Here is a 27,185-nt window from a genome sequence, read left to right on the forward strand (position 1 = left end):
TCTTAAAGATGCATGCGATAAGTGAGAAACTTATTAGCTATACTGTTAAAAACTAGCCAGATTTAATTTTTGCAAAACCAGATATGCATGGTCGCCATGAGCCACATAACAAAAAAAACAAAAACATTAGTGTAAAGGAAGTGAAAGAATTCATTATGTGCTTGCCAGCAGTACATTCACATTATTGCAGGAAGAGTATAGAAAGAATAAATCTGCCAGCTGAGATTAAACATGTTTCAAATGTTTACAGACTGTACAAACAGTGAAGAACTGATCCTGTTAGTATCCAAGTGAAGAAGATATTCCATACTTTAATACTGGCTTTTGCAGTTGAAAGAAAGACAAATGATGTATCTGTGAAGGTATAAACCACTGCCAGCAGGAATAATAATAATAATAATAATAATAATGCAAATGCATAATAATAATAATAATAATAATAATAATAATAATAATAATAATAATAATAATAATAATAATAATAATAATAATGTTATTGGCTTTACATCCCACTAACTACATTTTTGCAACTTTCAGAAATGCTGAGGTGCCAGAATCTAGTCCTGAAAGAGTTCCATTTACGTGCCAGTTAATCTACCATCATGTGGAAGACGTATTTGAGAACCTTCACATACCACCAGACTGAGCCAGGATCGAACCTGTCAAGTTGGGGTCAGAAGGCCAGCGCCTCAACCGTCTGAGCCACTCAACTCAGCACAGAAAGTATAACTGCAGAACAAAGATCCACCTTAAGGAGTAACAACATGTGGAAGAGATATTCCTAAAGGACCAGAAGGTACGTACTGAAGACTATCATCCTTACTACTTCATTTGACTGTCAGAAGGTACTTGGTACATACTCAATACGCTAATGCGAGACAGTACATTGTTGCATTACACTAGGAAGTATGCTGTATACAATTCTGTGTTTCTACTAGAAGTGTCATTTTGTACATCTGGGGTGAATGTAATGGAAGAAGAGGGGCTAACGAAATATGCACCATTCATAAAAAGTAAGTTTTTGATGTTGCTCAGAGAAATGAAATAACTTTCAATTTTAATAGCAAATCTTGCCTGGGACAGAATAAGAATAAGACTGCAGGTAATCAAAGTGACTTACCTTGTTCCAGGCCACATATACATGCCAGTGGATTTTTTCTTCTTCTTTTACAATAGGCTTTACATTGCACTGACACAGACAGGTCTTCTGGAGATGATGGAACAAGAAAGGGCTAGAAGTGGGAAGGAAGTGCTCATGGCCTTAATTAAGGCCCATCTCCAGCATTTGCCTGGCATGAAATTGAAGAACCAGAGAAAACCGTCTTCAGGCTGCTGACAGTAGGGTTTGAACCCACAATCTACCAAATGCATGCTCACTCAGCTGCACATCCCTAACCGCATGGCCAACTCTCTCTGCCCCAAGTGGATTCAATGCATGTCTCAATTGAAGCAGCCTACCATAAAATAACAATCTGGGCACCTAGTGAATGACCAATAATAATCAGAAATTCCAGAACTAATTCTCAACCATATTTAGGTCATGTTCTGAATCATCATTAATTTGAAGACTGGAAGAAAAATTCTGCTGATATTGACTTGATGGCTAAGAAGAAGTGAATTCACCTTAAAGACATCCATTCAGTCAATTCTGAAGGGAGAAAAGTTGCTTTATATTACCCACACACTTTCTGAGAACAATGAGACAACTGCAGAAATATTACTATGAAAAGGCAAAGATTTAAAAATAAACAAGAGATCCTCCAACTGGCATACTAGACATGGCTTCCTTATGCTCAATGCACATTATTCCACCAACTTACCATCTAGAGTACCTGCAGTTACCAAAATCTGGAAATTTCCAAGATACTTGGGAGGAAACTGATTAGGAAGATGAATATCCACAGGAACTTTAAATCAGTTTCATTGTTTTATTTACTTGCCATTATCATGCTGCCATTATTGAGCACAGGAAACTTTGTTTATGTAGTGTAATAAATAGTTGATTGTGTGATCAAGTGATTCAAACTCTTTTATAATGCTTTCTATATTTGAACTATCCTCAAATCAGGTACAAATATGTCAGAATAAAAAGGGAGCTAGTTAAAGCAGTAAAATTGGAAAGAATTTCAGATGTGGCCAGCAGGGTGAACATAGGGGGTGAATAAGACAAGTAAAGGCACTGTTTGTTAACAAAAGGGATGAATATGCCAAACATTCACATGTTTTATATCCGAGTGAGAACCCAAACAGTTAAATCGCACATGATCTTCATTAGAAGTCGAAAAAGAATAAGGCTTTATAAATGCGTATGGCACTTAAGATTGGTACAAATCAGTTTTCTGTTGATATTGAAAATTTCAGTAAGTGGCCCGTTCACCCTTCTGGCCAAATATGATCAATATGAAATTGAATATGAGCGATACTAATAATACCACTCCAAATGCATCCAGTTCCTAAGATAAAGGGCATGACTTAGCTTGTGGCGTCAGATTATATGTACATTTCATTGGACGTGGCTGACTGATATACTATATAATAGCATATTCTGGCTTACTGAGAAATGCAACTAGAAATGATTTCACTCATTTCTGTAGAATGTATTTTTAGTTATACCTGATAGTGGAACTCTAGGGGATTCAACTTGGCTTTAGGCTGAGGAGAGACACACACACAGAGAGAGAGAGAGAGAGAGAGAGAGAGAGAGAGAGAGAGAGAGTAGTACGAATTCTTCCATAACTTACAAGTGTTATAACATGAGTTCTTGTAACAACCTCCATGACAAATCCTGGTCCAGATACAGGGCGCACACATGATGCAATTCCCATGTTGAGGGAGCCTCTGCATGCAGAAAGGTTCAAATACTCCAGCTGAGATCTATAATAGAGTAAAAGTCTACCTTCCAGCACAAACCAGTAACGTTTCCAGGTTGATATCAACTTCTGAAACAAAACAAACATTAGGACTCTGTTTTAAAAATTGAAGAATGAATTTGATTTATTTTATGAAGTTTACAACCTAATCATACAAGATGTATGATGTGCAGTTTCCCTTCTTACAAAAGTTATCACCTGCTTTATTAGATTAAAATGCAATATTTTTGGGCTGTTTATTTTTAAATACCTATGAATAACTGAATCTTCAACATCAAGCTTTCTAATTCTCATAACATTTTAAAAACCTTTCTTTGATAAATTTCTGTTTGGTGTGTCCATTATACTGAGATTCATCATGTAAGATTTTTACAAACTCTCTAAATTATGAGGACTGATTACTTGCAAAAGGATTAGGTCCACCACAACCAGAACTTTGTATACCAGTAATTCAGGTGTTTAGGGATAACAATAGAATAGACAGCAGAAACTTCAGAGAAAATGTGAACACAAAATTGGGAATGAATGTGCAGTTGTCAATTAAGTAAGTTAACTAACTCACTACTTTGCTTTCTGTGAATTTTCTTTTTTTAAGGGAGGGAAGAGAATAAGACCAGTGTAAAAGATCTGAAACATTGTGCCACATCTCTTGTGATCCCCACAAACTGCCACTGTGTACCAGGTAGGGAGTGAATCTAACATGGTGAGAGGGGTAAGACCCTGGTGATGGGGACTCCATCAGTGTAAGACAAGTACGTGTGTGTGCGTGCGAGTGTAAGATGGACCAGGATAGTATTATACAGGAATGAAGTTGATGATGATGATGATGCTTGTTGTTTAAAGGGGGCTAACATCGAGGTCATCGACCCCTAATGGTATGAAATGAAATAACAAAAAATTCAAATTCATCCACTGACTAACATAAAATAAAAAATGCCATGAAGAATGAATGGATGGACATGAACCCTACAAAAAATACAAAAACAAACAAAAACAAAAACAGTGGATCAGACTCAAAAAGAAGGTAGTTAGAGTATTACTGACCAAGGGACCATTTATAAAGCAAAATGATGCTTGATGTCTGAAGGGGTGCTAAATTCACGTCTAAGGCCCCACAGAATGGTACATGTCACGAGTAAAGTAGAACCATGTTATTTGTCATTTTGGGGTACTGATCAAATGTAGCGAAGACTCACGGTGGTCACACAAGATGGTACTACTCACAAGTATTGCAATTCGTACAGGGAACGCAGACCTATGGTGTTTCTCACAAAATGGCGCCACTCATAGCCAACGCAAACCGGTAAGGTTCCTCACCTATGTGTACTAGTCACGGGTGCCGGTATTCCCGTGGTGTTCCTCACATAGTGGGTACCAATCACAGACAACGCTGACCCATGGTGCCGCTTATATAGCGGAACAACTCACAGGCTACGCCCAGACCCGCGGTGTTGCTCACGTGAGTACAACGCACGGGTACTGGAATCCACCAGGCCAGGCTTTTCACTGCAACTAATCACAAACCTATTTCGTACCAATTTAGTGATACTACTCGCAAGTACATGCAAACCCATGGTGTTCCCCGCATGATGGTACGAATCAAGAGTAGTTTCATGGTTCTAATACAATCATCCCTTGGTCGCCCCTTGTAGTCGCCTCTTACGACAGGCAGGGGATACCATGGGTGTATTCTACATGTGCGTCCCCCACCCGCAGGGGGTAGTGCGTTTGGTCTGCGAGAGGTATTTTATTTCCCTCAAGTCCGCCGGCAAGCTGGTTAGGACCCCCCTATCCGCCACCTGGGACGCGCCACAGGAATTAAGTTAAGGCAGATGTTGACAAAAGTACAAGGGAAGGAAGAGGGTAATGAGGAGAAGGTAGTTTTTCACGTTTGTTAACATACAGCAAGTAGGTATAGGTACCAACACATTTGGGGATGTGTGGGATTTGGTTAATTCAGTGCAGAAAAAGTTTAAGAGAGCAGAGATTGTTATTGGTAGGATACTGTGTAGGAGAGATACTGACTGTAAGGTGATCGGGGATTTAAAATCAGTCTATGGAGTGTGATGGGGAAACTGGGAGCAAGATTTGTAGATCGTAATAGGTGGGTATGAGATAGGGATCTACGCTCAGATGGCCTTCAGTTGAACCACAGTGGTACATATAAATTAGGAGGTTTATATAGAAGGCTTATAGGAAGGTATATATAGGGAAATTGAGTGGGCGGTGATGAGAATACAGGGAGCTGGAAGTCATAAGAATGACATTATTCATGGTAAAGTGTAGAAGTATTGTAAAGAAAGGAATAGAATGAAGGAATTTAGTTTATATATAAATATATTGTACCAGGAAATGATTGTGGGGTTTGAGCATTGGAAGGATCACAGGAAGTGTCCGGTGATTTTTGGAGCAGGTACAGAGACGGATAGTATCACAGGGCGAATAATAGATGGTAATTTTTTTTTTTCTATAAAATTTATTAATAATAGCCACAGATATATCACCCTGCAATTGCAACTCAACTTTGTAGTTACTATTTGCCAAAATGAAGAAGAAAAGATTTATGTTATGATTTTCTTGATGTCTGTTCGCTTGAGAATTTAAAAAATAATTATTGTTCTTCTATAGATCATGAATAGCCTACAGTCTTTCTAATTTTAAATGCAAACACACACAAATATTGCCTAGCACCTTGGAAATTGTCAGTTCATCATTTAAGGTGCTGACCTACAGTCTTTCTAAATTTTGAAACACAAAATAAACACACACTTGTCATGGAAAGTTTGATAAATTAAATATTTGAACTCTTGCAGTATGTCTTTCAGTTTGTTTAAATTGAAATAATGAAATGAATAAAGCACTTCAACTATTTAATGATTTAGAAAGGAATTTATAGCAAAATATGAACTTTTTAACTGACGATGAAATTATGAATTAACAACCACACGCAGCACTTGTAAGAACACTGTACTGAACAAAGTGCTTAGTAAAAAGTCAGTCAGTTGTGATTACTCACTCAGATTGTGAGAAGATCTGCTCACACATGTTGGAGTCGTGCTGTACGGTGTCTGGAACATTCCGCGGAGTGCGGATGAAGACTCGAACTCAGCACCGGCGATGTTCAGTAAAGATACCACGTCAACGTCCCTCGATGGGTACCATAACTGAAGAAACCATGTAAATCCCTCGTTGGAAGCGATGTTTAATGTAGCAAGATCTTGTAGCACTTTTGCCAAGATTTCCGTTGTTCGTGGAAGTAATGTCGGAACACGGAAAGTTCAATTGGCACTATTGAGAATATTACCGATGTTAATATCACACACACACACACACACACACACACACACACACACACCGTCGTAATGCACAGTTCTATTTTTACACTGATTTTACGGCGTTAAATTAACATTCACAGTCCATGCTGCAGAAAACAGTTTTTATATACACAGTTCAAAAGCACTTGAAAACGTGATCTATCACAGTTTCTATCACAGTCTCTGAACAAATATTATTAACAGATTAAGGGTGTTTTATGGTTATATTCACACCACACTAGTCCGTACTATTTAATATTATTGAATAATGTCCTTAATGTTCACTGGATTTCTCACCGTAGTGATCGAAAGATCGAGAAAGTGCACAATGAAAATAGTTGATCTTTGCCCTGTTCTGGGACGAATATCGAGTAAATACAGTCTCACACAGTTCACTGTAAGGGAAATATGTCTTAGAAGTGGTTTTAAATTATGATTTCAGTTTACCACACGCAATGATTTATGATATTAGCACAGTTTAGAATTATGTGGAACTTGCACAGTTCACGGTGTTGTATTTTAGTCAGTGAAATATGAGATATTTCTATTCTTACTTCCTATTATAGCTTCACCTTTATAACAAATTTGCAAGTATTCTATCACCTTGAAAAATTTCTAGAATCTTACAGTCGTCGCGGCGCGGCAGAAACTTTACGTACGGTACGACGTCCTTTCACTATTACAACAGCGTTTGAGTACGGCCACTATTATATCATCGCGAATGCGACGGAGCATACTTTCTACACACACTGTGCACACACGACTCTGTACATGGGACTGCACTGGCTATAGCCTTGGCCCAGTGGCCTATATATATATATACACACACACGTCAGGCAGGTGGCGCTTGGAATCAGGTGATAAGGGGCGAGTATTTCTCCCAAACTTTAAATTGTCATATCTCAGAAACCACTGTATGGATTGATTTCAAATTTGCAGGGTTTTGTTACCAGAACATTGGCTACAATTCAGTGTTGGTCTCGTGTTAATTGGTTCAGGCGTTAAAAAGTTCGTAAAAATACAATCGAGTAACTTCGGTAGGGGAAGTAAGCTACAAGCGGCGGTGACGTCACTTGACCTTGCTTGACTTGCTTTCTCGCTCGTGGAGTGCAGTAGGTATGAGAACATTCTCTCACACAGATGTTCACATATTGGAACTGAATTGTATGCTAGAAAATAAAATTTGTAATTTATATATGCCAGGGCCTATGCCTTCCTGGTACATCATATATCCAGTTTTATGCATCCCTTCACATATAGTACAATTCTGAAAGACACCAGTCCCTCTCCCTAAACCGGGGTAATATAACAAGATGTGTGTTTATGGGCTAGAAGACAGCAGGAATCATGAGCGCCACTATTAATTCATTATGGTTACCTCGAATGAACCCATAAAACGAGCACAGATACACAGAACACGTACTTTAAAACAGGAGGTGAATGCACAGACCAGGAGCACGGTACTGTATAGGCTGGGAAGCAAGCGCTGTAGGTCAAGTATCGCAGTAGCTCACATGGCAAGCAGGCAGGCAAGGGAGATATGTAATACTGGACAGTGCTCGAGGTAGGAGGTTTGAATCCCACATAAGAATTTTTTTTAACAGCTACTTGCCTGGGATGTGGTAAGGTTGCATACTTGATAGCTTCCAAGGACTGATTTGTTTATTTGACCCTGTAAAAGACCGTATGCATCGTTGCATGGGGTATGGTGCTGGGTTGGACGAGGATGAGGAGACAATGGTCTGTGGCCAGTTAGCTACGTCGTACATGTTTCAAGCTTCGTAGACCACAGGTAGGGTAAAGTATGCCCCACTGGAACGGTAACAATATGCGATGGCAGGTAAGTATGTAGCTGCGCAAACTGTCGTACTAAATCATTTAGAAAAAGTGAAACAAGCGTTAAACTCAAGGGGTAACATGGACAGAACATTAAAGGAAGAGGCAATAAAATCGGTGAGCGAGATGAACGATCTATTAAATAGAATTAGTGGCATGTTTTCGGGCTTGGAACTCACAATAAAGAAAGTTATAACAACGGAAGACAGAAACACTCCACGCTTGTATAGTGAACAACTAGCGCATTCTCTCGGTGGACACAGGAGCTATCACGCTCAGGCAAACCCACTACTCAGCCCCTCTGTGACACCTAGCGGCTCCATCCAGCAAGCATCTGCTTCCCTCATCATAAAACCGGTCGACCCAAGCATGTATGGACATGAAATAAAACAGCTGATTAAGGAATCCGTAGACCCCAAAGCACTGAAAGTTGGTATTCACAGGATGAAAAATTTAGCAAACAATAACCTGCTACTCGAGTGCAACAATAATTCGGGTTGTGAAGTTTTAGAGATGGAATATTAAAAATTAGGTACAGTCTCTGTAGAACACCCGAAGAAGAAACTTCCAACAGTACTCCTAAAATTCATCCCCAATAATATAGACGACTCTGAAATAAAAGGCATCATCATTCAGCAGAACAACTTGACTCGCCTTAAAGAACCAACACTGAAAAAGAGATTTACGAAAGCAAAATTTTATGACTCCAGGCATATTGTTGCTGAAGTGAGCCCGGATTTAAGGAGAGAATTGATTGCACTCCAAAGAATCAAACTAATCTGGACCATGTGTAGAGTTGAAGACTTCATAATGGTCACTAGATGCTTTAAATGCTTAGGATTTGGACACTTAAATTCTGCTCCAACCAGCAAAAGTTTTCAAAATGTGGTGGTGACCATCACTGGAAAGATTGTGATAATCCACGAATTCAAACGCTGTGCTAACTGCATCAGAGCCAATTCATTCATACAAAACAACAACAAGCTAGATATAAACCACAGCACCTTTAACCAAGAATGCCCCAGAATTCAAAGAATAAAGTCAATAATTAGCAGCAAGACCGATTTCTAACATGGATACTCTTGTACGTGGACAATTAAATACTCATCACTGCAAAGCTGCAAAAGCAACATCTCATATAATTTTGTTCTACTTCACAGTTTCTCCACTGCTGATAATGTTATAATTGCTTTGTCGGGCAATCAAGATATTTACATAGCCAGTTCATACCTGCCTCCATATGATACACTACAGCAAGATCTCTCACCCATACAGTCTTTCTGAATTCTATGCACCCAGCTAACTTTATCTGGGGTCTAGACTCCAACTGTAAGCATAGTCTCTGGTTCAGCCCAGTCACAGACACTAGGGGCAGAATACTTGTGGAATTTGTTTCTGCGAACAGTCTGATCACAGTAAATGAAAAGGATGGTCCCACATTCTCTGGTGCTCAGGGGAGGGTAGCTGGATTGATATTACTGTCACATCCACCAACTTAGCCCACAGAAATCTGAACTGGCACGTCAGTGAAGAAGACACTCCATCGGATCATAACCTTATTTCCTTCTAATTATCTACTCACAGCTCCTCTAGAAACTTAATTTGTCAAATCAGCAACTCTACTAGACAATTTGCCACGCAAGTAGGAAACTGAAAATTATTCCAACATAAAATCAGTCAAATCGGCAATCTATGGATGACTCAATTAATCTATCTTAACACAAGAACACACCTGGAGAACACTCTAGCATCCATATGGCAACAACTTAATGAAATAAATAAAATCTCTTTCCCACCTTTCTTACCAACAAATAATTTCAAGCCTTGGTGGTCTCCCCAGTTAAATGCCCCCAGGAAACAAGTTAACGCACTAAAAAGAAGATTGAAGAAAAGTAGAAACCCAACACTTAAAATTAACTATGAAAATAAATTTAAAACCCTCAGAAACCATTACAAATTGGAGTTAATTAAAGCAAAATGTGAATCCTGGAAACAATTCTGTACAGAGAACATCAAAGAATATCCTTGGAAAATTGACAAGGGTAGTAAAACAGGTTTTACCAAATGTATGCCTTCAACTACTTTAACCTAACAGATGGATCCTCAACCTCGTCAGAGACAGACACAGCAAAGCCACTGCTCAAAAAATTATTTCCGGATGATGTCTTGGATTCTGATAATGATGAACAACAGAACATCAGATTGATAAACTCTAACTTTAGGGCTCCTAACACACAACCGGAACTCGAATTTGCAGACCATGAAGTAGAGGATATTATTACCAAAATTAACGGTAAAAGTGCCCAGGACCAGATGGAATTGATGGAGCGATAGTTAAAAATATACACAATACCCTTCCAATTTTTTGGAAAACTCTTTTCAATAATTGCTTGCATTTCGGATGCTTCCCTAAAATATGGAAAAATGCGAACGTAATAGCAATTCCTAAAGCAGACAGAAGAAAACTGCAGTCAGTAGCAGGATACCGAGGGATCAACTTACTATCAATCCCTGGTAAATGTCTGGAAAAACTATCTATGGAGAGGTTAAACTACTTTCTTCAAGCCAACAGGCAGGTACCATCACAACAATATGGATTCACAGCCGGAAGACCCAGTACAGATGCAATAAAAGCAGTGTCGAATTTTGTTCACCAGTGTAAAAGACTTGGACTGAAAAGCTGTCTTCTTGCTCTAGATTTTGTAGGTGCTTTCAACAATGCATGGCACCCTAGTATTCTAGCTCGCTTACGGGAACAAAACTGCCCTTCAAACATTTTTAACATCATTAAGGACTTCTTACAAGATCGCACAGCCCACTTCACCCTAGGAAAGTCTTCTACCTCAAAAGCCATCACCAAAGGGTGCCCCCAAGGTTCGGTCGCTGGTCTCACTCTATGGAACGTCATCATTCGTACAGCTATCAAATGAGCCCGATCTGGATATAGTTGTTTATGCTGATGATATGCTCATGTTCAGAGGCTCTTCTCATTCTCATATCCTTTCCTCACTTCAGAAAGCCCTTGAAATCATGCGGGACTGGTGCAAAAAACACATACTTAAAATATCTAAGGAAAAGTCAGCACTAATGCCAGTGCATATCAGGAAGAAGGAAGAATATACCAGTCATCCTTCAGTTACAGCTTAGGATCTCAACGTTGTGTCAAAAATGAAGTATTTGGGAGTAATGCTGGACAACAAAATGGACTGGTACCCGCACGTGCAATACTTGGACATTAAAATTAATGCAAATCTGGAACAACTTAGATGTTCTAAAGCGACTTGGGGCATGTCTTATCATTTGATGACTATATATAATCATGCTATTCTACCCGTCATATTGTATGCCGCAGAGGTATGGAGCATCTCCATATCAAAAAGAGCCCAATTGAAATTGCAACACGTACAAAGTTATTTTCTGATATTTGTTACAAAGGCATACAGAACAGTCTCCAACAATGCTTTGGAAGCTACAGCCTGCACAATGCCTATAGATGCAGCGATTCTTTTACATAACGACATCAAAGCCATCTCCAGAGGTCAACCCACTAACGCAGTAGTTCCTTCACTGAAAGGAACTGAAATCCAAACAAGATCAAGAAGAAACCATCCTAGAGAGAATCATATAAACATAAATACTTCAGGAGCTGTAGATAAAGCAGACGTCCTTATCTTCACAGACAGATAGAAAACGCAAAACCATGTCGGAGCAGGAATGGTAGTCGAGAAAAACTTGAAGGAAATCTTCATTGAAATAAAAAGGTTAGATATTAATTGCTGGGTATTCCAAGCCAAACTATTGGGCATCATCATGGCTGTGGAATGGATAGAAATACATAAAAACTATACTTCAACTTATGCTATTCATGTTGACTCAAAAGCTGCCATTTTTGCCGCAGCTAATAAGAAAACTACCCATCCTCTTGCCACTCAAGTCAGAGAAAACCTTATTACCCTCAACAAAACAAACAAGATTACTCTTCACTGGATTAAAGACACATAGGACTTCGGGGCAACGAGGGAGCTTGCCAGGATTACTGCCAGCTATAAATCTACAATAGACTACAAATCACCACCTCTAAATTATGCCAAACAAGTTTTAACTGAATACTATACAACAATTTGGAACTCCATATATACTAGCTCCGAAGGTTCCTTCCATACTAAATTATTCATTCCTAATATACCACACAGACTGTCCTCCATCTATCTGGCCCAACTTCATAACCACCCAGTTTATTACAAATCACGGTCGCTTTAAATCCTATCTCCATAAAATGAACATAATGGATTCACCACTCTGCAGCTGCGCGGAAAATTCTCCACAGACTGCTCGACACCTGTTGACTGAATGCATCATGTACTCAAGAGGACGACCAGCTATGCTACGATCTACTCCCCTGCCAACGATTGTGAAATACCACTGGAACACTGTCGAAGTAACAGAATTCCTCAAGAAAATCTTCCATTCACTTCAATCATTTGTCCGTATGTTGTTATTATAACTGTAAATATCCTTTGATATACCTGTAGGTGAAACACGTGTTGTAAATATATTAGCTAAATTTAAAAAAATTTTAAAAAAAGTTAATTCACTGCCTCGAGATGTATTCCAGCGACGAGTATGTGGATATGTTACTTTTCTATGGAGAAGCTAGACATAATGCACACCAGGAACAATGCCTGTACCAAGAACGCTATCCAGATAGATGACAACCAACAGGCATGACATTTCGGATTGTGGAAAGACGCCCGCAGGATACTGCATTCCTGGGAGGGACACGGCCTATTCGAGGTCATCCCATGACGTCTGTTGACAATGAAGAGGTCATTTTTTATGCTATCTGGCGCAACTCTCATTCTAGCACATGGGCCACTGCACAAGAGACGAACATCAGCCGAGCATCTGTTATTTGGATATTGCATACCCACCGGTTTCACCCGTACCTTCTGTACTTACACCAGGAGCTCCATGGTCATGATTTTGATGCCCGGGTGGTATTCTGTCAATGGATCTTACAGCATGTGGACACTGATCCTGCTTTTCTAGCAACTCTCTTATTTACGGACGAAGCACGAATCCACAACAATAAAACCGTTAATTGCAATAATATGTATTACTGGAGTGTGGACAATCCCCATTGGGTGCGACAGACAGCTTTTCAGGTACAGTGGGGCATGAATATATGGTGTGGAATCATAGGTGATCACCTCATCGGACCCCATTTCTTTGAGGGCCATCTGATCAGCTGACGCTATCTGTGGTTTCTCCAAGATTAACTACCATCGTTCTTGGATCATATGCAACTTCTTCACCACTGCAGGATATGGTTTCAACATTATGGAGCTCCACCGCACACAGCGGTGGTCGTCCGGAACCCTCTCCATACAACGTATCCTGATAAATGGATAGGAAGGTGAGGACCTGTCACCCGGCCCGCCAGATCGCCCGATCTTACGCCCCTAGATTTTTTTCTGTGGGGCCATGTAAAACAACTGGTGTATGCACAGGAGCAGGCCAGTCCTTGTCACCTTATACAGCTCATCACCGAGGCATGCCAATCCGTTTCGCCAGAGATGTTGCAATGGGCCAGATGGTCCTTACAACATCGTGTGCAGCTCTGTATCGACCACGGAGGTCATCAGTTCGATCAGGTGTTGTGTTAAACGACATGGATAACAAATCCTGTTACATGTTTCCCAGCCTCTGTCAACCCAGCTCCATACCAACAGCCCTTTCAGGCCCAAATAAAAAAATCAGTCTGAAAAATACTGGTATTAAGTATACAACCTTACCACATCCCATGCAACTGGCTGTTAAAAAAAAATTCTTATGTGGGATTCAAACCTCCTACCTCGAAGCAAAGTCTACTATCACATACATCCCCACCTGCTTGCTATGTGAGCTACTGTGACACTTGACCTACGACGCCTTTTTTCCCAGCCTATACAGCACCGTGTTACCGGTCTGTGCATCCACCTCCTGTTTTAAAGTACGTGTTCTGCGTATCTGTGCTAGTTTTATGGGTTCATTCGAGGTGACCACAGTGAATTAATACTGGCGCTCTCGATTTCTGCCATCTTCTAGCCCATAAACCCACATCTCGTTACATTACTGTGGTTTAGGAAGGGGGACCGCTGGCTTTCATCATTTTAGTAAATGTGAAGGGATGCATAAAACTGGATCGCAACGGGCTGGTGGACCACCCGGTATTTATAAAATATTGTAAGAGGAGTTGAATCATGGCTAAGAAGCGAGATTATGGATGCAGAAATTTTCTCACAGAACTGGAGTGCTTATCGTAGAGAGAGGAATCGAGCGGGAGTACTCATTCTGGTGAAAGAAGAATTTGTGTGCTATGGAAAATTTAAGGATTAAAAACAATAGATTCTGTGTGTTAGGCTCATCTCTAAAGATAACATGCAACTTGATATTTCTAGGCTGTATAGCCCTAGAAAGGGCAACATTGATACAAAATTATTTGATAAGATAATCAGCTATGTGGGAAATGACACTAATAAGAACGTGATTGTAGAGGGCAATCGAAATTTACCAAATGTTGACTGGGACGGTATTGCAAATAACGATGGTAAATAAGTTAATCTGGGAAGGACAGCTGAATCAGAAAGTGATAGAACCAACTGGAGGGAAGAATATTCTAGATGTGGTGCTAAAAAAAGACAAAAAAACAGGCAAGCTCTATACGGAAACTGAAGTGATTGACAATACAAGTGATCAAGAATCTGTTTTCGTCATAGTTAAAGGTAAATGTGACAGAAAGGAAGTTTGTAAAAGTAGGAATATAGGCAGTACCATATTGTTTATAAGGAAGGCAAGAGGGAGTCTAAAAAGTAATTATGATGAGCGGAGAATGGTAAATAACAATTTAACAGTTTATGGGATGGGTTTAAAGCAGTTGTTGAGGAGTGTGAAAACAGGTATATGTATCTTTAAAAGGTGGTAAGGAATGACAGATATCCACCATATTATAACAGAGAAATGAGAAGTGAAGAGAAAAAGCGGGTGGGAAAGAAAGAGTTAGGAAAGGTTTTTGATGTAAGGAGAAATTGAAGGAACTTGCCAGGAAACTAAATTCAGCAAAGAAGTCGGCTAAGGATAACTATGATGGCAAGCACTGTTGGCAGTCATACACGTTTTAATGAAAAACTGAAGAGGATATACAGGTACCGTACTTAAAGGCAGAAATGGGTTCCAGGAAAGACATTCCAGGAATTATAAATGACCAAGGGGATTGTATGTGTGAGGATTTATGGAAGTCGTAAGTATTTAGTCAGCACTATATAAAGATAGCTTGATATAACGATAACGTCCAGGTAGAGAAGGTGAATAATACTGGTGAAATACTGAGATTTTCCTTTGACAGTAAATACATTTACAAAAATGTAAAATTTGAGGCACAGAAGCATCTGGCATTTCTGGAGATATACTAAAGGCAATGGGTAGTGCCATACCTGAAATATACACTCATGTTTATAAAAACCAGAACACCTTGAAAGACTAGAGATAGGAAGTTCATATTCACAGGATATGTGCACTAGTATGTTCTGAAGAAATGATTAGTATTTGAACCATGTTGGCCCTCATGTTCAAGGTCCACATTGATATCTCGGCGCACCACCATTGACTGGTAAAATGTGCCTGTGGCTCTCGTTGTCGCTATAAACTGAAGGTAATGGATCAGTGTGACTTGAGCAGACATGCAGGATGCCTTGCAGACATATGCAAGGACCGTACCAAATGAGAGTTTGAAAAACTGCACATTATTGGCATGAGAGAACGTGATGCATCCATCATGGAAATTGCTGCTTGTGAGGGATGAAATTGTGGGACGAAATGTGTTGGCATTGCAATGGGTGTGTACAGAATGTTTCACAGAAGGCCATAGAACACGACGAGATGGATCTGGTCGCACGACCCAACCACCCCCCGAGAAGTTAGACACCTCACCCGAATGGCATTGCAGGACAGATCTGCATCCTCCTTGGCTCTGGCACAACAGTGGAACAGTGTAACATATTGTACACTATCAGGAGTGAAAGTCATCACCGTTTATTACTGTCTGGGTTACTGGCGCATCATCCACTTCTCCGTCTATCTTTGACTAATGTGCATAAATATGGTACACTGCAATGGTGTATGGAACAACGTCACTGGGGAAAGGAATGGCATCAGATAGTGTTTTTGGATGAATCCAGGTTCTGTTTGTTTGAAAACGATGGCAGCATTTTGGTTCACGATAGACAGGGGGAGAGGCATCACATTGATTGCATTAACATGAGACATACAGCGCCAACTCAAGGCCTTATGGTGTGGGGTGCTACCGGGTACAATTACAAATCAGTTGGTGTATGTCCAGGGCGCTGAGACCAGTTTGACCTACGTAAACAACATCCTGTGACTTCTAGCCTTTCCTCACGACACCCCGGACGCTATATTTCAGCAGGACAATGCGCGACCAGATGTGCTGCATGAACACATGCCTTCTTGTTGTCACAGAATGTCAGACTGTTGCCCTGGCCCGCCCGATCACCGGACTTGTCGCCAATCGAAAATGTGTGGGATATGGCAAAACAACCGGTGCGGCGTTGTTACCCAGTGCCAACCACCAATGATGAACTCTGGAACCAGATGAATGCAGCATTGATGGCTATACCCCAGGACGCCATTCGCGACTCACACGCGTCAATGCCATCACGCATGGAACAAGTTTTCAGTGCCCTACAAGGCCTTCTAGGCAACAGGACATACGCTGAAACTAGGTGACTGAAATGCTGATTGTTTCTGCAGACAAACATGTCCTGTGAATATGAACTTCCTATCTCTAGTCCTTCAAGGTGTTCTGTTTTTTTTATGAACATGAGTGTATATTCGATTACTGTTTGCATGAAGGAGCTATAGCAAATGAATGGACAGTTGCAATTGTAGCCCCAGTCTATAGAGGAAAGGGTGATAAACATAAGGCAAATAATTGTGCGTTACATGTAAGCTTTGGGGAAATTATTGTTTCAGAGAAGACACGTTTTTCAAAATTAGCAATTGGTTTGATAGAAGGCAGTTGAGGTTTAGGAAAAGTTATTCAGCTCACCTTGTAAGATTTCAGCATGATACAAAACATACTTTAACCCTGGAATGGTATGATGATGTAATTTTTACGAAACGTAACACAAATTTGATTGCATAGAACAGGTTTCTGCGCAGAGTGTACCGCCCCCCCCCCCCCCCCCCCCAGTGTCTTCCCCCACTCAACACAGAAGGTCAGTGCACGTGCAACCGTCATGCTGGAAGCTGTTGTTTTTGAGCTCTTGACGTCAGTTTGTGAATATTACAATATCATACCAATGGTGTAACTATTTTACGTAGTGTTGTGTTTCAGTTTACTTGTTATATCAAATATTCGTCATTGTTGACTTAGTGTGTTGAAAATTAGTGCCATAGACTATATTAAGTATATGTTTTTATTTGTTTTTGTCAAGTTTTATGCTCTTTTCTTTTTTAGACTACTAGTTTTCTTTTATAAAATGGCTTTGTCACCATTGGAGATTGACAAACTTTTAAATGATGATAGTTTTGATACTGATGAAGATGAAGGAGATAGCAGAAGTGAGTCAGGAAATAACATTTTAGCATACTCTGGGAGTGACGACCTTCATCCTCAGAAGAATCCTCAGATGATGAATTTTGTGAACAATTGAAGAGAAAACATCATGGTCATTCAACAAATGAAAAGGATTCAATGTACACATCAGGAGTGGTTGGCCCACACAGCACTACTACACAAGTTCTTGACACCCCTGGTCCCTCTGGTAGTCATGGGACAAAATCAGTTACAACTATCTACTGAATCAAGACCTGAAAGTAGTAATACTAGTGCTACTACTACTATTACTGGTTCTTCAGGATCAGCAAGCTCGACTCCAGAATGAACAACAAAATTAATCAAAGAAAAAGACAGTTAGGCCTATTCCTGGACCGAAAATCATCCAACCATAAGTACAAGAAATACCCCTAGAATTATTGTAATTATCCAACAACGGCCTAAAGGTAGTGGTAAAGATGTTCTAACCCCTTTAGATGCATTTCAGTTCTTTACTGATACTATGGTAAACTCAATAGTTACTTATACAAATGAAGAAATAGTGAGAAAACAAGCCAACTACAAAACAACTCAGTTTTCAAACAGTCAAACCTCTCCCACAGAGATAAAGGCATTCTGGGCATTCTGATATTCTCTGCTCTCCACAAGGACAATAGCCTAAATACAGCAATAATGTTTGATCCTTCTGTAAGTGGTAATGTTTACAGAGTTTGCTTTAGTGAAAAGCGATTCCATTTTTTATTAGATTGTCTCAGATTCGATGACAGAACTACTCGAGCTGAGAAAGTAGTGATGGATTGCTTTGCACCTATAAGGGACCTTTGGGAAGCTTACATTAAATCATGCATAGACAACTGCGAGGCTGGCCTGTCTCTCACCACTGATGAGCAGCTGCTTGCATTCAGAGGCAGACGTCCATTCAAAATGTATATGCCTAAAAAGCCAGCTAAATATGGATTAAAAATTGTTATGGTTTGTGATGCTGGTTCTAAGTGTGTTAGTTGCTAAGCCATACTTAGGGAAACAAAACAACTGCCGAAGGCCCTCTTTCCCACTACTATGTGAAAAAGTTAACAGCTCCATTTCATAGATCGAACCGCAACATAACAATGGATAACTGGTTCACAACTGTTCCGTTGGCTGATGAATTGCTCAAAGATCCTTATAAGCTGACACTTTTAGGAATGATCCACAATGCACAAAGACAAGGGAGTAAATCAAGATGGCAAAGCAGTTATGATTGACTATTACAACCAGACCAAAGGAGGAGTAGATATTCTTGACCAAATGGTTCCAGTCAGATCTGACACAAGGAGAACAAAGATGGCCACTCTGCATTTTTTATGACTTGATAGACATCGGAGGAGTTAACTCATTTTGAACAGGGTCTTGAGTTCTAGAAAAGAACAAAACATGAGAAGATCAGTTAATTTGAATCAGTTGTATCAGCAGTTGGTTTTTCCATGGCTAGAACAACGTTTGACAATCGGAAATCTTCCGAGGGAGCTAAGAAGTATGGTCATCAGTGTTCTTGGCCAAAAAGAAGATAACTTGTAACATATGCCCAGCTGAAAAGCGAAGAATGACAGCAAACTACTGCAGCAAGTGCGACACTACGTTCTGCGTGGAGCACTGCGGGGATATCTGCAAAATCTGCAGTACCTGAATCAACTGCAACATCATCAAGGTAACATTGTTGCAAGTAAGATTTTTTCTGAGCTATTACCAAACCTTTCTGATCATTTAGCCCTCTGTTTTAACATACAATTACTTTTTTTAATTAAAATATAGTAATTTCAATTATTTATTAATTTTTCAGATGGACCTAACTGCTAGGTGACATTGACGACTAGACAATGCTTGACGTAGTTCCTCAATAAACTTTTCTTTTATATTAAATGTATTTTCAGCTTTTAAAAGTATGTAAAATTAAAGTATGTTCTATAAGTTTTGATATTTTATTTCCATTTTAGGTACAAAAAACGTTTTTATTTCTCGAGATCGTAAGAAATATGATATACCAATTATGTACGTTCTAAGTATCATACCATTCCAGGGTTAGATTCAGGAGGTCAGATTTACTGCATTGCCATTGACAAGAACACAAGAATAGAACAATAATACAGGTTGTTTCTCAAGTACATTTTCGAATGAATACTATGTACAGGGTTTTCAATAATATTCACAAGTAAACAGAAAAATAGAACCTGATCCATAATTAGATATTTTTAAGGAATGTCTTATGTATGAAGCTATCAAAAATTATCACAAGCAAAAAGAAAAAAAAAAGTATAACTTGCTTCATAAATACATTTTCTGAATAAATGTCCTGTTACTGTATATTGTTCATTTCATGATATGTCCGACTTGTTGGCTGAATGATCAGCATACTGGCCTTCAGTTCAGAGGGTCCCGGGTTTGATTCCCGGTCGGGTCAGGGATTTTAACCTTCATTGGTTCAGTCCAATGGCCCGGGGGCTGGGTGTTTGTGCTGTCGCCAACATCCCTGCAACTGGCACACCACACATAACACTATCCTCCACCACAATAACACGCAGTTACCTACACATGGCAGATGCCGCTCACCCTTATCGGAGGGTCTGCCTTACAAGGGCTGCACTTGGCTAGAAATAGCCACACGAAAAAGAAAAAAAAAAATTCATGATATGAAATGTAAAAAAACTACCACCAGAACAGTCTCTGGGTCGATGACCTTAGATGTTAGGCACCTTTAAACAACAAGCATCATCATCATCATCAAACAGTCTGTTGGGAAATTTAGTTCTCTGAATGAATGCCCGCTTTCTAATCTAATTTCTTTATATAAAATAATCTGCCTCCTCCTCTAGATTTAACACTTTATTAGCCTCTTTGAATACGCCTAGATGCAGAAGGCTCAATGAATTTAATCTCTGTTGTCCTGTATTTGTATAGAAATAAGCCTCAAGTCTAAGGCCTGGGAAAAACCTCTCAGCTGTGGAAGTTGTCATCGGTACTGTCATCACTATTTTAAAAAACTAACAGTTCTGAGAACAAATCCCTAAGATAATAATGGCATATGGCCTCTGGAGAGGCCCGGTGAAGGACTTTTTCTGGTAGACGACCTATCGGCGACCTGCACGTCAGGTGAGGATAGGGACCTACCCAAGATGATCTCTAATGAAAAAGACTGCACACATACCCAGACCCCGAGTTAGATGAATTAACAAACTAAAGTTAAAATCCATACCAGGCTGAGAATCAAACCCAGGACTCTGGACCCCATAACTACATGAAGAGATCTGTAACTTTTCTTAACAACTTTGTTGATATTATTACCCCAATGAAGATCATTCCTTATATTAACACATGGGTACTTACATTGTTCCCCACGAGATACTATTACCCCATCAACACTGTAATTAAAACTCAAGGACTTTTCCTTTTAGTAAAACTTGGAACTTGATTTTTTTTTTTGTCCCATATACTATCATACCATTATCCATCTCACAACATTGTCTAAGTTCCCCTGCAGTCACTCACAGTCCTGCAATAATTTACTACTCTATACAGTGTAACAACATCCGTAAATGGCCTTCTCTGAGATTCCAGTTCTTTACTTATATCATATATATAATAAAACAAAGTTCCAATAATACTGCCCTGCATAACCCCCCTCCTAATCATTACAAGATCAGGTAACACTTCACCTGCTCCAGTTCTCTGAGTACTTTGTTGTAGAAATTTAGCCACCCACCCACTCAACCACTCCTTTTTCTAGTCCAATTGCCCTCATTTTTGTCAGTAATCTCCCATGGTCTTCCTTATCAATAGTCTGGGATAGGTCAATAGTGATACAATCCATCTGACCTCCTAAATCTAAAATATCTGCTATATATTCCTGGAATCCTACAAATTGAGTTGCACTGGAATAACCTTCCCTAAACCCAAACTGCCTTCTTCCAAGTCAGGTAATTTTGCAAACTTGTCAAATATAATCAGAAAGAATCCTTTTCCAGAGCTTACAAACAACATATGTCATGCTGACTGGCACGTAATTATCCACTTTATGTTTGTCACCCTTTCCCTTGTAACTCTCCATTCATTTGTTATCACTCATTCATACAAACAGAAATCAAGTAATTATTTCAGATATGGCACTATATCCCAACCCATAGCCTTTAATAATATATCCCCTGAAATCTTATCCATCACAGCTGCTTTTCTAGCTTTAAACTTTTGTAACAGATAGGCCTTATGGCGACAATGGGACAGGAAAGGGCTAGAAGTGGGAACACACTGAAAACCATCTTCAGGGCTGCCGTCAGTGGGGTTCGAACCCACTATCTCCAGGATGCCAGCTCACCGCTGTGCACCCCTAACCGCATGGGCAACTTGCCCGGTAGACTTCTCTTTGGGAAACATAATGTTTGAAATAATCTGTACAGTAACTGTTAAACAATATTCTTACAGAAAAATTATAAAAAACAGAACATTTTTAAATTAACAAAATCCAAACTAGACTATATCCTTTTAATTTTCACAACAAATATTGTCAGTACCACCAAGTAACAAGCTGTATTAAGTGGTTTTCAAACTGCTGCTTTCTAATCTGCAAGTATGTGCAAGGTTTCCAAAAAAAACAGGATTTTATTGTATTTTATTTATATTTTTTCAGTGCAATGAGTTGAGCCCCTCAAGGCTAAGCCTGAGCGAGAAATTAAAATGCATCCTCTGAGTCTAGTGATACATCAAATAATTGTTATTCATTTTGTGTCTATGCCACTGTGGACCTTTTTGAGAATTTCATCAATGTGCTTATTACCATTTTCCCTCTTTTCTCTAGGTAACCAGCCATCTTCACATCCCCTTTCTCAGGGATTAGCATTGTATTTGTTGCAGAGCCTGTAGGACTGTTCACATCAGCTTTGTCATCTTCCTGAAAGAAAATGCACCAAATCAGAAAATAGTCTATTCCAATGTTAAGTAATTCTAGTAGCATATGGTAAATGTGTGTTAAAAATTGAAGGTAGCTTAACAGTAAATTTTAGTATTCTTTACTTTCTTAAGAGCTGAAAGAGGAATTTTCAAATTCTTCAACTTTTGACCCACAATACGGCATTTTCTATGATTATTCATCTTATAGTGAAGCAGTGTGTCTACTTGTGGCTATGTCTCATCATGGAATTAAAACTACAAAGTTGGTGGATGTTGCTAAAATAAAAAAGCTGAATAGTTACCAAGTGCCATTAAAAATTGAGGGAAATAAAGGATGAGGAAAAGCATGTTAATAGATTAAAGACTTTCTAACTCACTGTCACCACGTAAGTTCCTGTCCTTGCCTTCTTCCCAATCAGTTGTAAACATACTTAAAGAGTTACTGCCAAGGCTGCAGTGGTGTTGGAACACACCAAAATGAACTCTGAAACCTATCTGGAGAGCAGAATGCAGTCTGAAATCCATTTCCATTTAAAATGACTAAAGTGTCTGTTTTATAATATTTTAATGTTTTAAATCTCCCACATTAATTCCAAGGCCAATAGTACAGCAATTCATCTTATCCATACTGCCAACTGTATTTCTACTTACACTGCCTTAACCTCTGGAATGTGTGATATTTAATATTACTTCCAACTTCCACTTATATTTAAATTAACAGAAAAAATGACTTGCCATTTCCAGCAGTACCATTTAGACATGGGCAGACACTGAATGTGAGGTTAATAAAGAGTATCTCCTACCACGAGCCCTCAAAACAGAACCAATACAGCGAGGCATCGACTCTACAAAGTGTTGGAATAGTTCTGAAGGTATCTGGACCCACGCATCTTTCATTGCTACCTATAATTGGTCTTGTGTAGTTTGTGTGGGGTTCATGAAGTATACACCAGCATTGATAGCATCCCATAAATGCTCGACCAGATTAAGATCAAGGAATCTGGAGGGCCAATCCATGGTCGTAACTTCAATGGAGTGCTCCTCCCACCACCTGCATGCCACCACAGAGTGACATGGCTCATTGTCCTATTCAAACATGGCATCTCCACCAAGGTACTCTAGGGCTAGAAAGGGATACAGATGTTCTGAAAAATGTCCGCATACGTGCATCTGTCAGTGCTCCCTGCAGCTGGACAATGGGGCCTAATTGCGAGCATGAGAAGGAGGCCGTCCAGACCAGAACTGAACCAGCTACCGCCTGGATACAACCTTGTTGTGACACGCAGGATCCATAGCTTCATGGGGCATACGCCATACACTCATGCACCCATCAACTCAATACAACTGGAACCCGAATTGACCACATGCCGCCACTGTTCCGTGGTCCATTGCTGATGTTCGTGGGCCCATGCATGTCGTTGAGCTTTGTGTCAAGGTGTCAGCAAAGGGACACGAGTTGGTCGTCGACTGATGAAGCCTGTGTGGTGCAGTTGCCTCCTTACAGTCCTGGTAGAAATGGGTTTCTGACTCTCAACATTCAACTGGGTGGTGATCTGACACAGTAGCCCGTCGAGTGCCCAATATGGTTCTGCGGAAGAGACATGGTGTCCATTCATTAAACGCCTGTGCTCTTCGTTGTGGCAGTTTACGCAGGTGGTAACATTCTCTCTGCGATACTGAAGATCCACCCTCAAAACTGTTGACCTCCAAAACCGGAATTGGTGTGTAATCTCCGCTATGTGCCGATGATCATCCCACATTCAAAGGTGGTCAAGTTGCGATGTTTTGCTATCTTCATGACACTGGTGCCTGTGAGACTGCTGAGCTACACTGCAGCTAGCTGCAACACTCAGGGGTCATACACGGCACATTTTCTAATAGGAAACCCCTTTCCATCACTTTTGGCCACTTTGTGTATTTATTTTTGTTTTATACCTTTGCCCCACTTGGGTTGGTTTTTGCTTCTTAAAGTCTTGAGTGTGTATCAAGTTTACAAGAAGTTAAACTTAATGAACAACAAATTTCTATTTTATGATGAGGACCTTATGAAGATGAGGAATCTGGAGAATATGCTAAAAAATTAAGTTTGTGGTAATGGCCACATGGTTAATGTAAGTAACTTAAGTTCAGATGCTAGTACAGGGTGGTTGATGTTATATCTACAAGAGATGGCAGTAAGAGGTTCTAACAGGGTGACAAATACTGAACAAACATTGTGGACAGATGACCAGTTATTTTCTGATTGGCAAAATACACTCTAAAATACCAATATAATGGTCCGTTATTGGACACTATAAATTTTCCAGCTAACTCATTCTTGGTTGCCTGCGTTTCGCCCTCGTGTGCTAAATTAGGCTCGTCAGTTGGGACTTAGCACACCACCCAAGACGCAAGGTTAGTGCATACCGTGGAGGCCATTGCATAGGCTATTTGAAGCCACCAGCAGTGCCAATGCACTATGAGAGCTATGTCTCATTTCCAAAAATAGATGCCTGCCTGGCCATCAAATGATGTAGATGTTGATTCCCATAGGGAACCTAGAATATTTGTCCTGAATGAGTAAATTTATAATACCAATATAATAGTCCGTTATTGGACTTAGCACAAGAGGGCGAAACGCAGGCAACCAAGAATGAGTTAGCTGGAAAATTTATAATGTCCAATAACGGACCATTATATTGGTATCATAAATTTACTCATTCAGGGCAAATATTCTAGGTTCCCTATGGGAATCAACATCTACATCAAAATACACTGACAGAAGCAGTTCCTTGAAGACACCACACCCATACAAGTCTATCAGACCAAAATAATTGATGCCAGCAACTAGTGCTGACCGTGAAAGGTGATTTGGCGCAATTGAATATTGTCATGATAATGTCTTATTTGCTGGAGTGGAGACAAAGCAAGACTTCATTAAGGTAAGTTCCAAATTTCAAGCTCCTAAGTATTTAAATAGAAATATCTGAGTGTTATTTGATAGAGTGATGTTCCTTTAAGAGCAAGACATGTCATTCTATTTCAATTCAATTTATAAACAAAATTTTAAAAATTAAATTAAAAAATTTTTAATATTAAATTTAAAAAATTCATCAAGTTGGAATGATTTCAGAGCATCTGCAGAAAGACAACCTGTCTGCCTGATGCCTGTAGAATAATTCAGAAAACCATTTGTACTATCGAAAGATGTTTTGGAAATTATTTGAGGGAAGCTGAAATTGCCATACAATGAAAATGTTCATGATGTTCCACTTTAAAAAAGGTCCATCTTTCTTGGGATGAAAATAGATCGGGATATATTTCTCTAGAGTCAGTCTGAGAATCTGAAATCTAGATTGCTGACAACAATTTCCTCCAACAGTAATTCTCAACATGACACTGCCAACAGAATTCAAAGCACTGATTCAACCAATCCAAGCACTGGAGCCTACCGGTACATGATCAATAGATGTACAGTAGATACTCAGTGGATTGAAGTAGAGAATCAATTTGAACAACTATGTGAACGGTTCTGCATACCATTTGACACTGTTTGTGAAGATTTTAGGGATTTCATACACAATAATGATAAATGCATGAAAGAGAATTTGAGTGAAGTAAAACTGGCTATATCCACAATGCTAGTAACTAGTGATCATGAAAGGGGATTTGGCACTTTGGATGATGTCATGATACCATCCAGAAACCCTCTTGGTTGAAAATGCATCTAGTTTGATATTCAATTATTAGGTCCCCCAAGTCACATTTGGGATCCAACACCTTATGTACGGCAATGGTTACTGAAACCTAGGAAGGCTGATAAGAATCACACATCATCAGTTTCAAGAAAATGAATGATGCAAGAATTTTCTTTTTTTTTTTTTGCTAGTTGCTTTACGTCGCACTGACACAGATAGGTCTTATGGCGACGACTGGACAGGAACGGGCTAGGAGTGGGAAGGAAGTGGCCGTGGCCTTAATTAAGGTACAGCCCCAGCATTTGCCTGGTGTGAAAATGGGAAACCACGGAAAACCATTTTCAGGGCTGCCGACAGTGGAGTTCGAACCTACTATCTCCCAAATACTGGATACTGGCCGCACTTAAGCGACTGCAGCTATCGAGCTCAGTACAAGACTCTTTGGAAGCTTTTTTCACCATGAGTGTTTGAATTTTATACTGGTAGTTGTTTGTAAAAAAATGTTCATATTAAGTGTTATTATGAAGACTGTGTGCATCTTTTGTGTTACCAGTATGTAGAACTGCATTATAGGTCAGTTAAGCTGGTACTGGTACTGAAAAGTGTAAATTTGAAAATATCTTCATTAATATCACCATCATTTACCACGCATTTTAGAAAATTAGCAAGATGTATAATAATAATAATAATAATAATAATAATAATAATAATAATAATAATAATAAGGCGAGTTGGCAATGTGGTTAGGGGCGCGCAGCGGTGTGCTCGCATCAGGAGGATAGCGAGTTCGAACCCTACTGTCGGCAGGCCTGAAGATGGTTTTCCGTGGTTTCCCATTTTCACACCAAGTAAATGCTGGGTCTGTACTTTAAATAAGGCCACGACCGCTTCCTTTCCACTCCTAGGTCTTTCCTATCCCATCGTCGCCGTAGGACCTATCTGTGTCGGTGCGACG

General features: G+C 39.7%; 1 protein-coding gene across 1 annotated transcript in view; it reads right to left on the bottom strand.

Annotated features, from left to right (window-relative positions):
• LOC136863266 (uncharacterized) overlaps positions 1-27,185 on the bottom strand; it is a 326,298-nt gene that overhangs the window by 156,599 nt on the left and 142,514 nt on the right. Inside the window, exons 2-3 of the mRNA XM_067139651.2 lie at positions 22,441-22,554; positions 2,742-2,939 (exon numbers count right to left, since the gene is read on the bottom strand). Of these exons, the coding sequence (XP_066995752.2) occupies positions 2,742-2,939; positions 22,441-22,554 (312 nt within the window). The remainder of the gene's footprint in view (positions 1-2,741; positions 2,940-22,440; positions 22,555-27,185) is intronic.

The sequence above is a fragment of the Anabrus simplex genome, chromosome 2 (genome assembly GCF_040414725.1).
Source record: "Anabrus simplex isolate iqAnaSimp1 chromosome 2, ASM4041472v1, whole genome shotgun sequence".
NCBI lineage: Eukaryota > Metazoa > Arthropoda > Insecta > Orthoptera > Tettigoniidae > Anabrus > Anabrus simplex.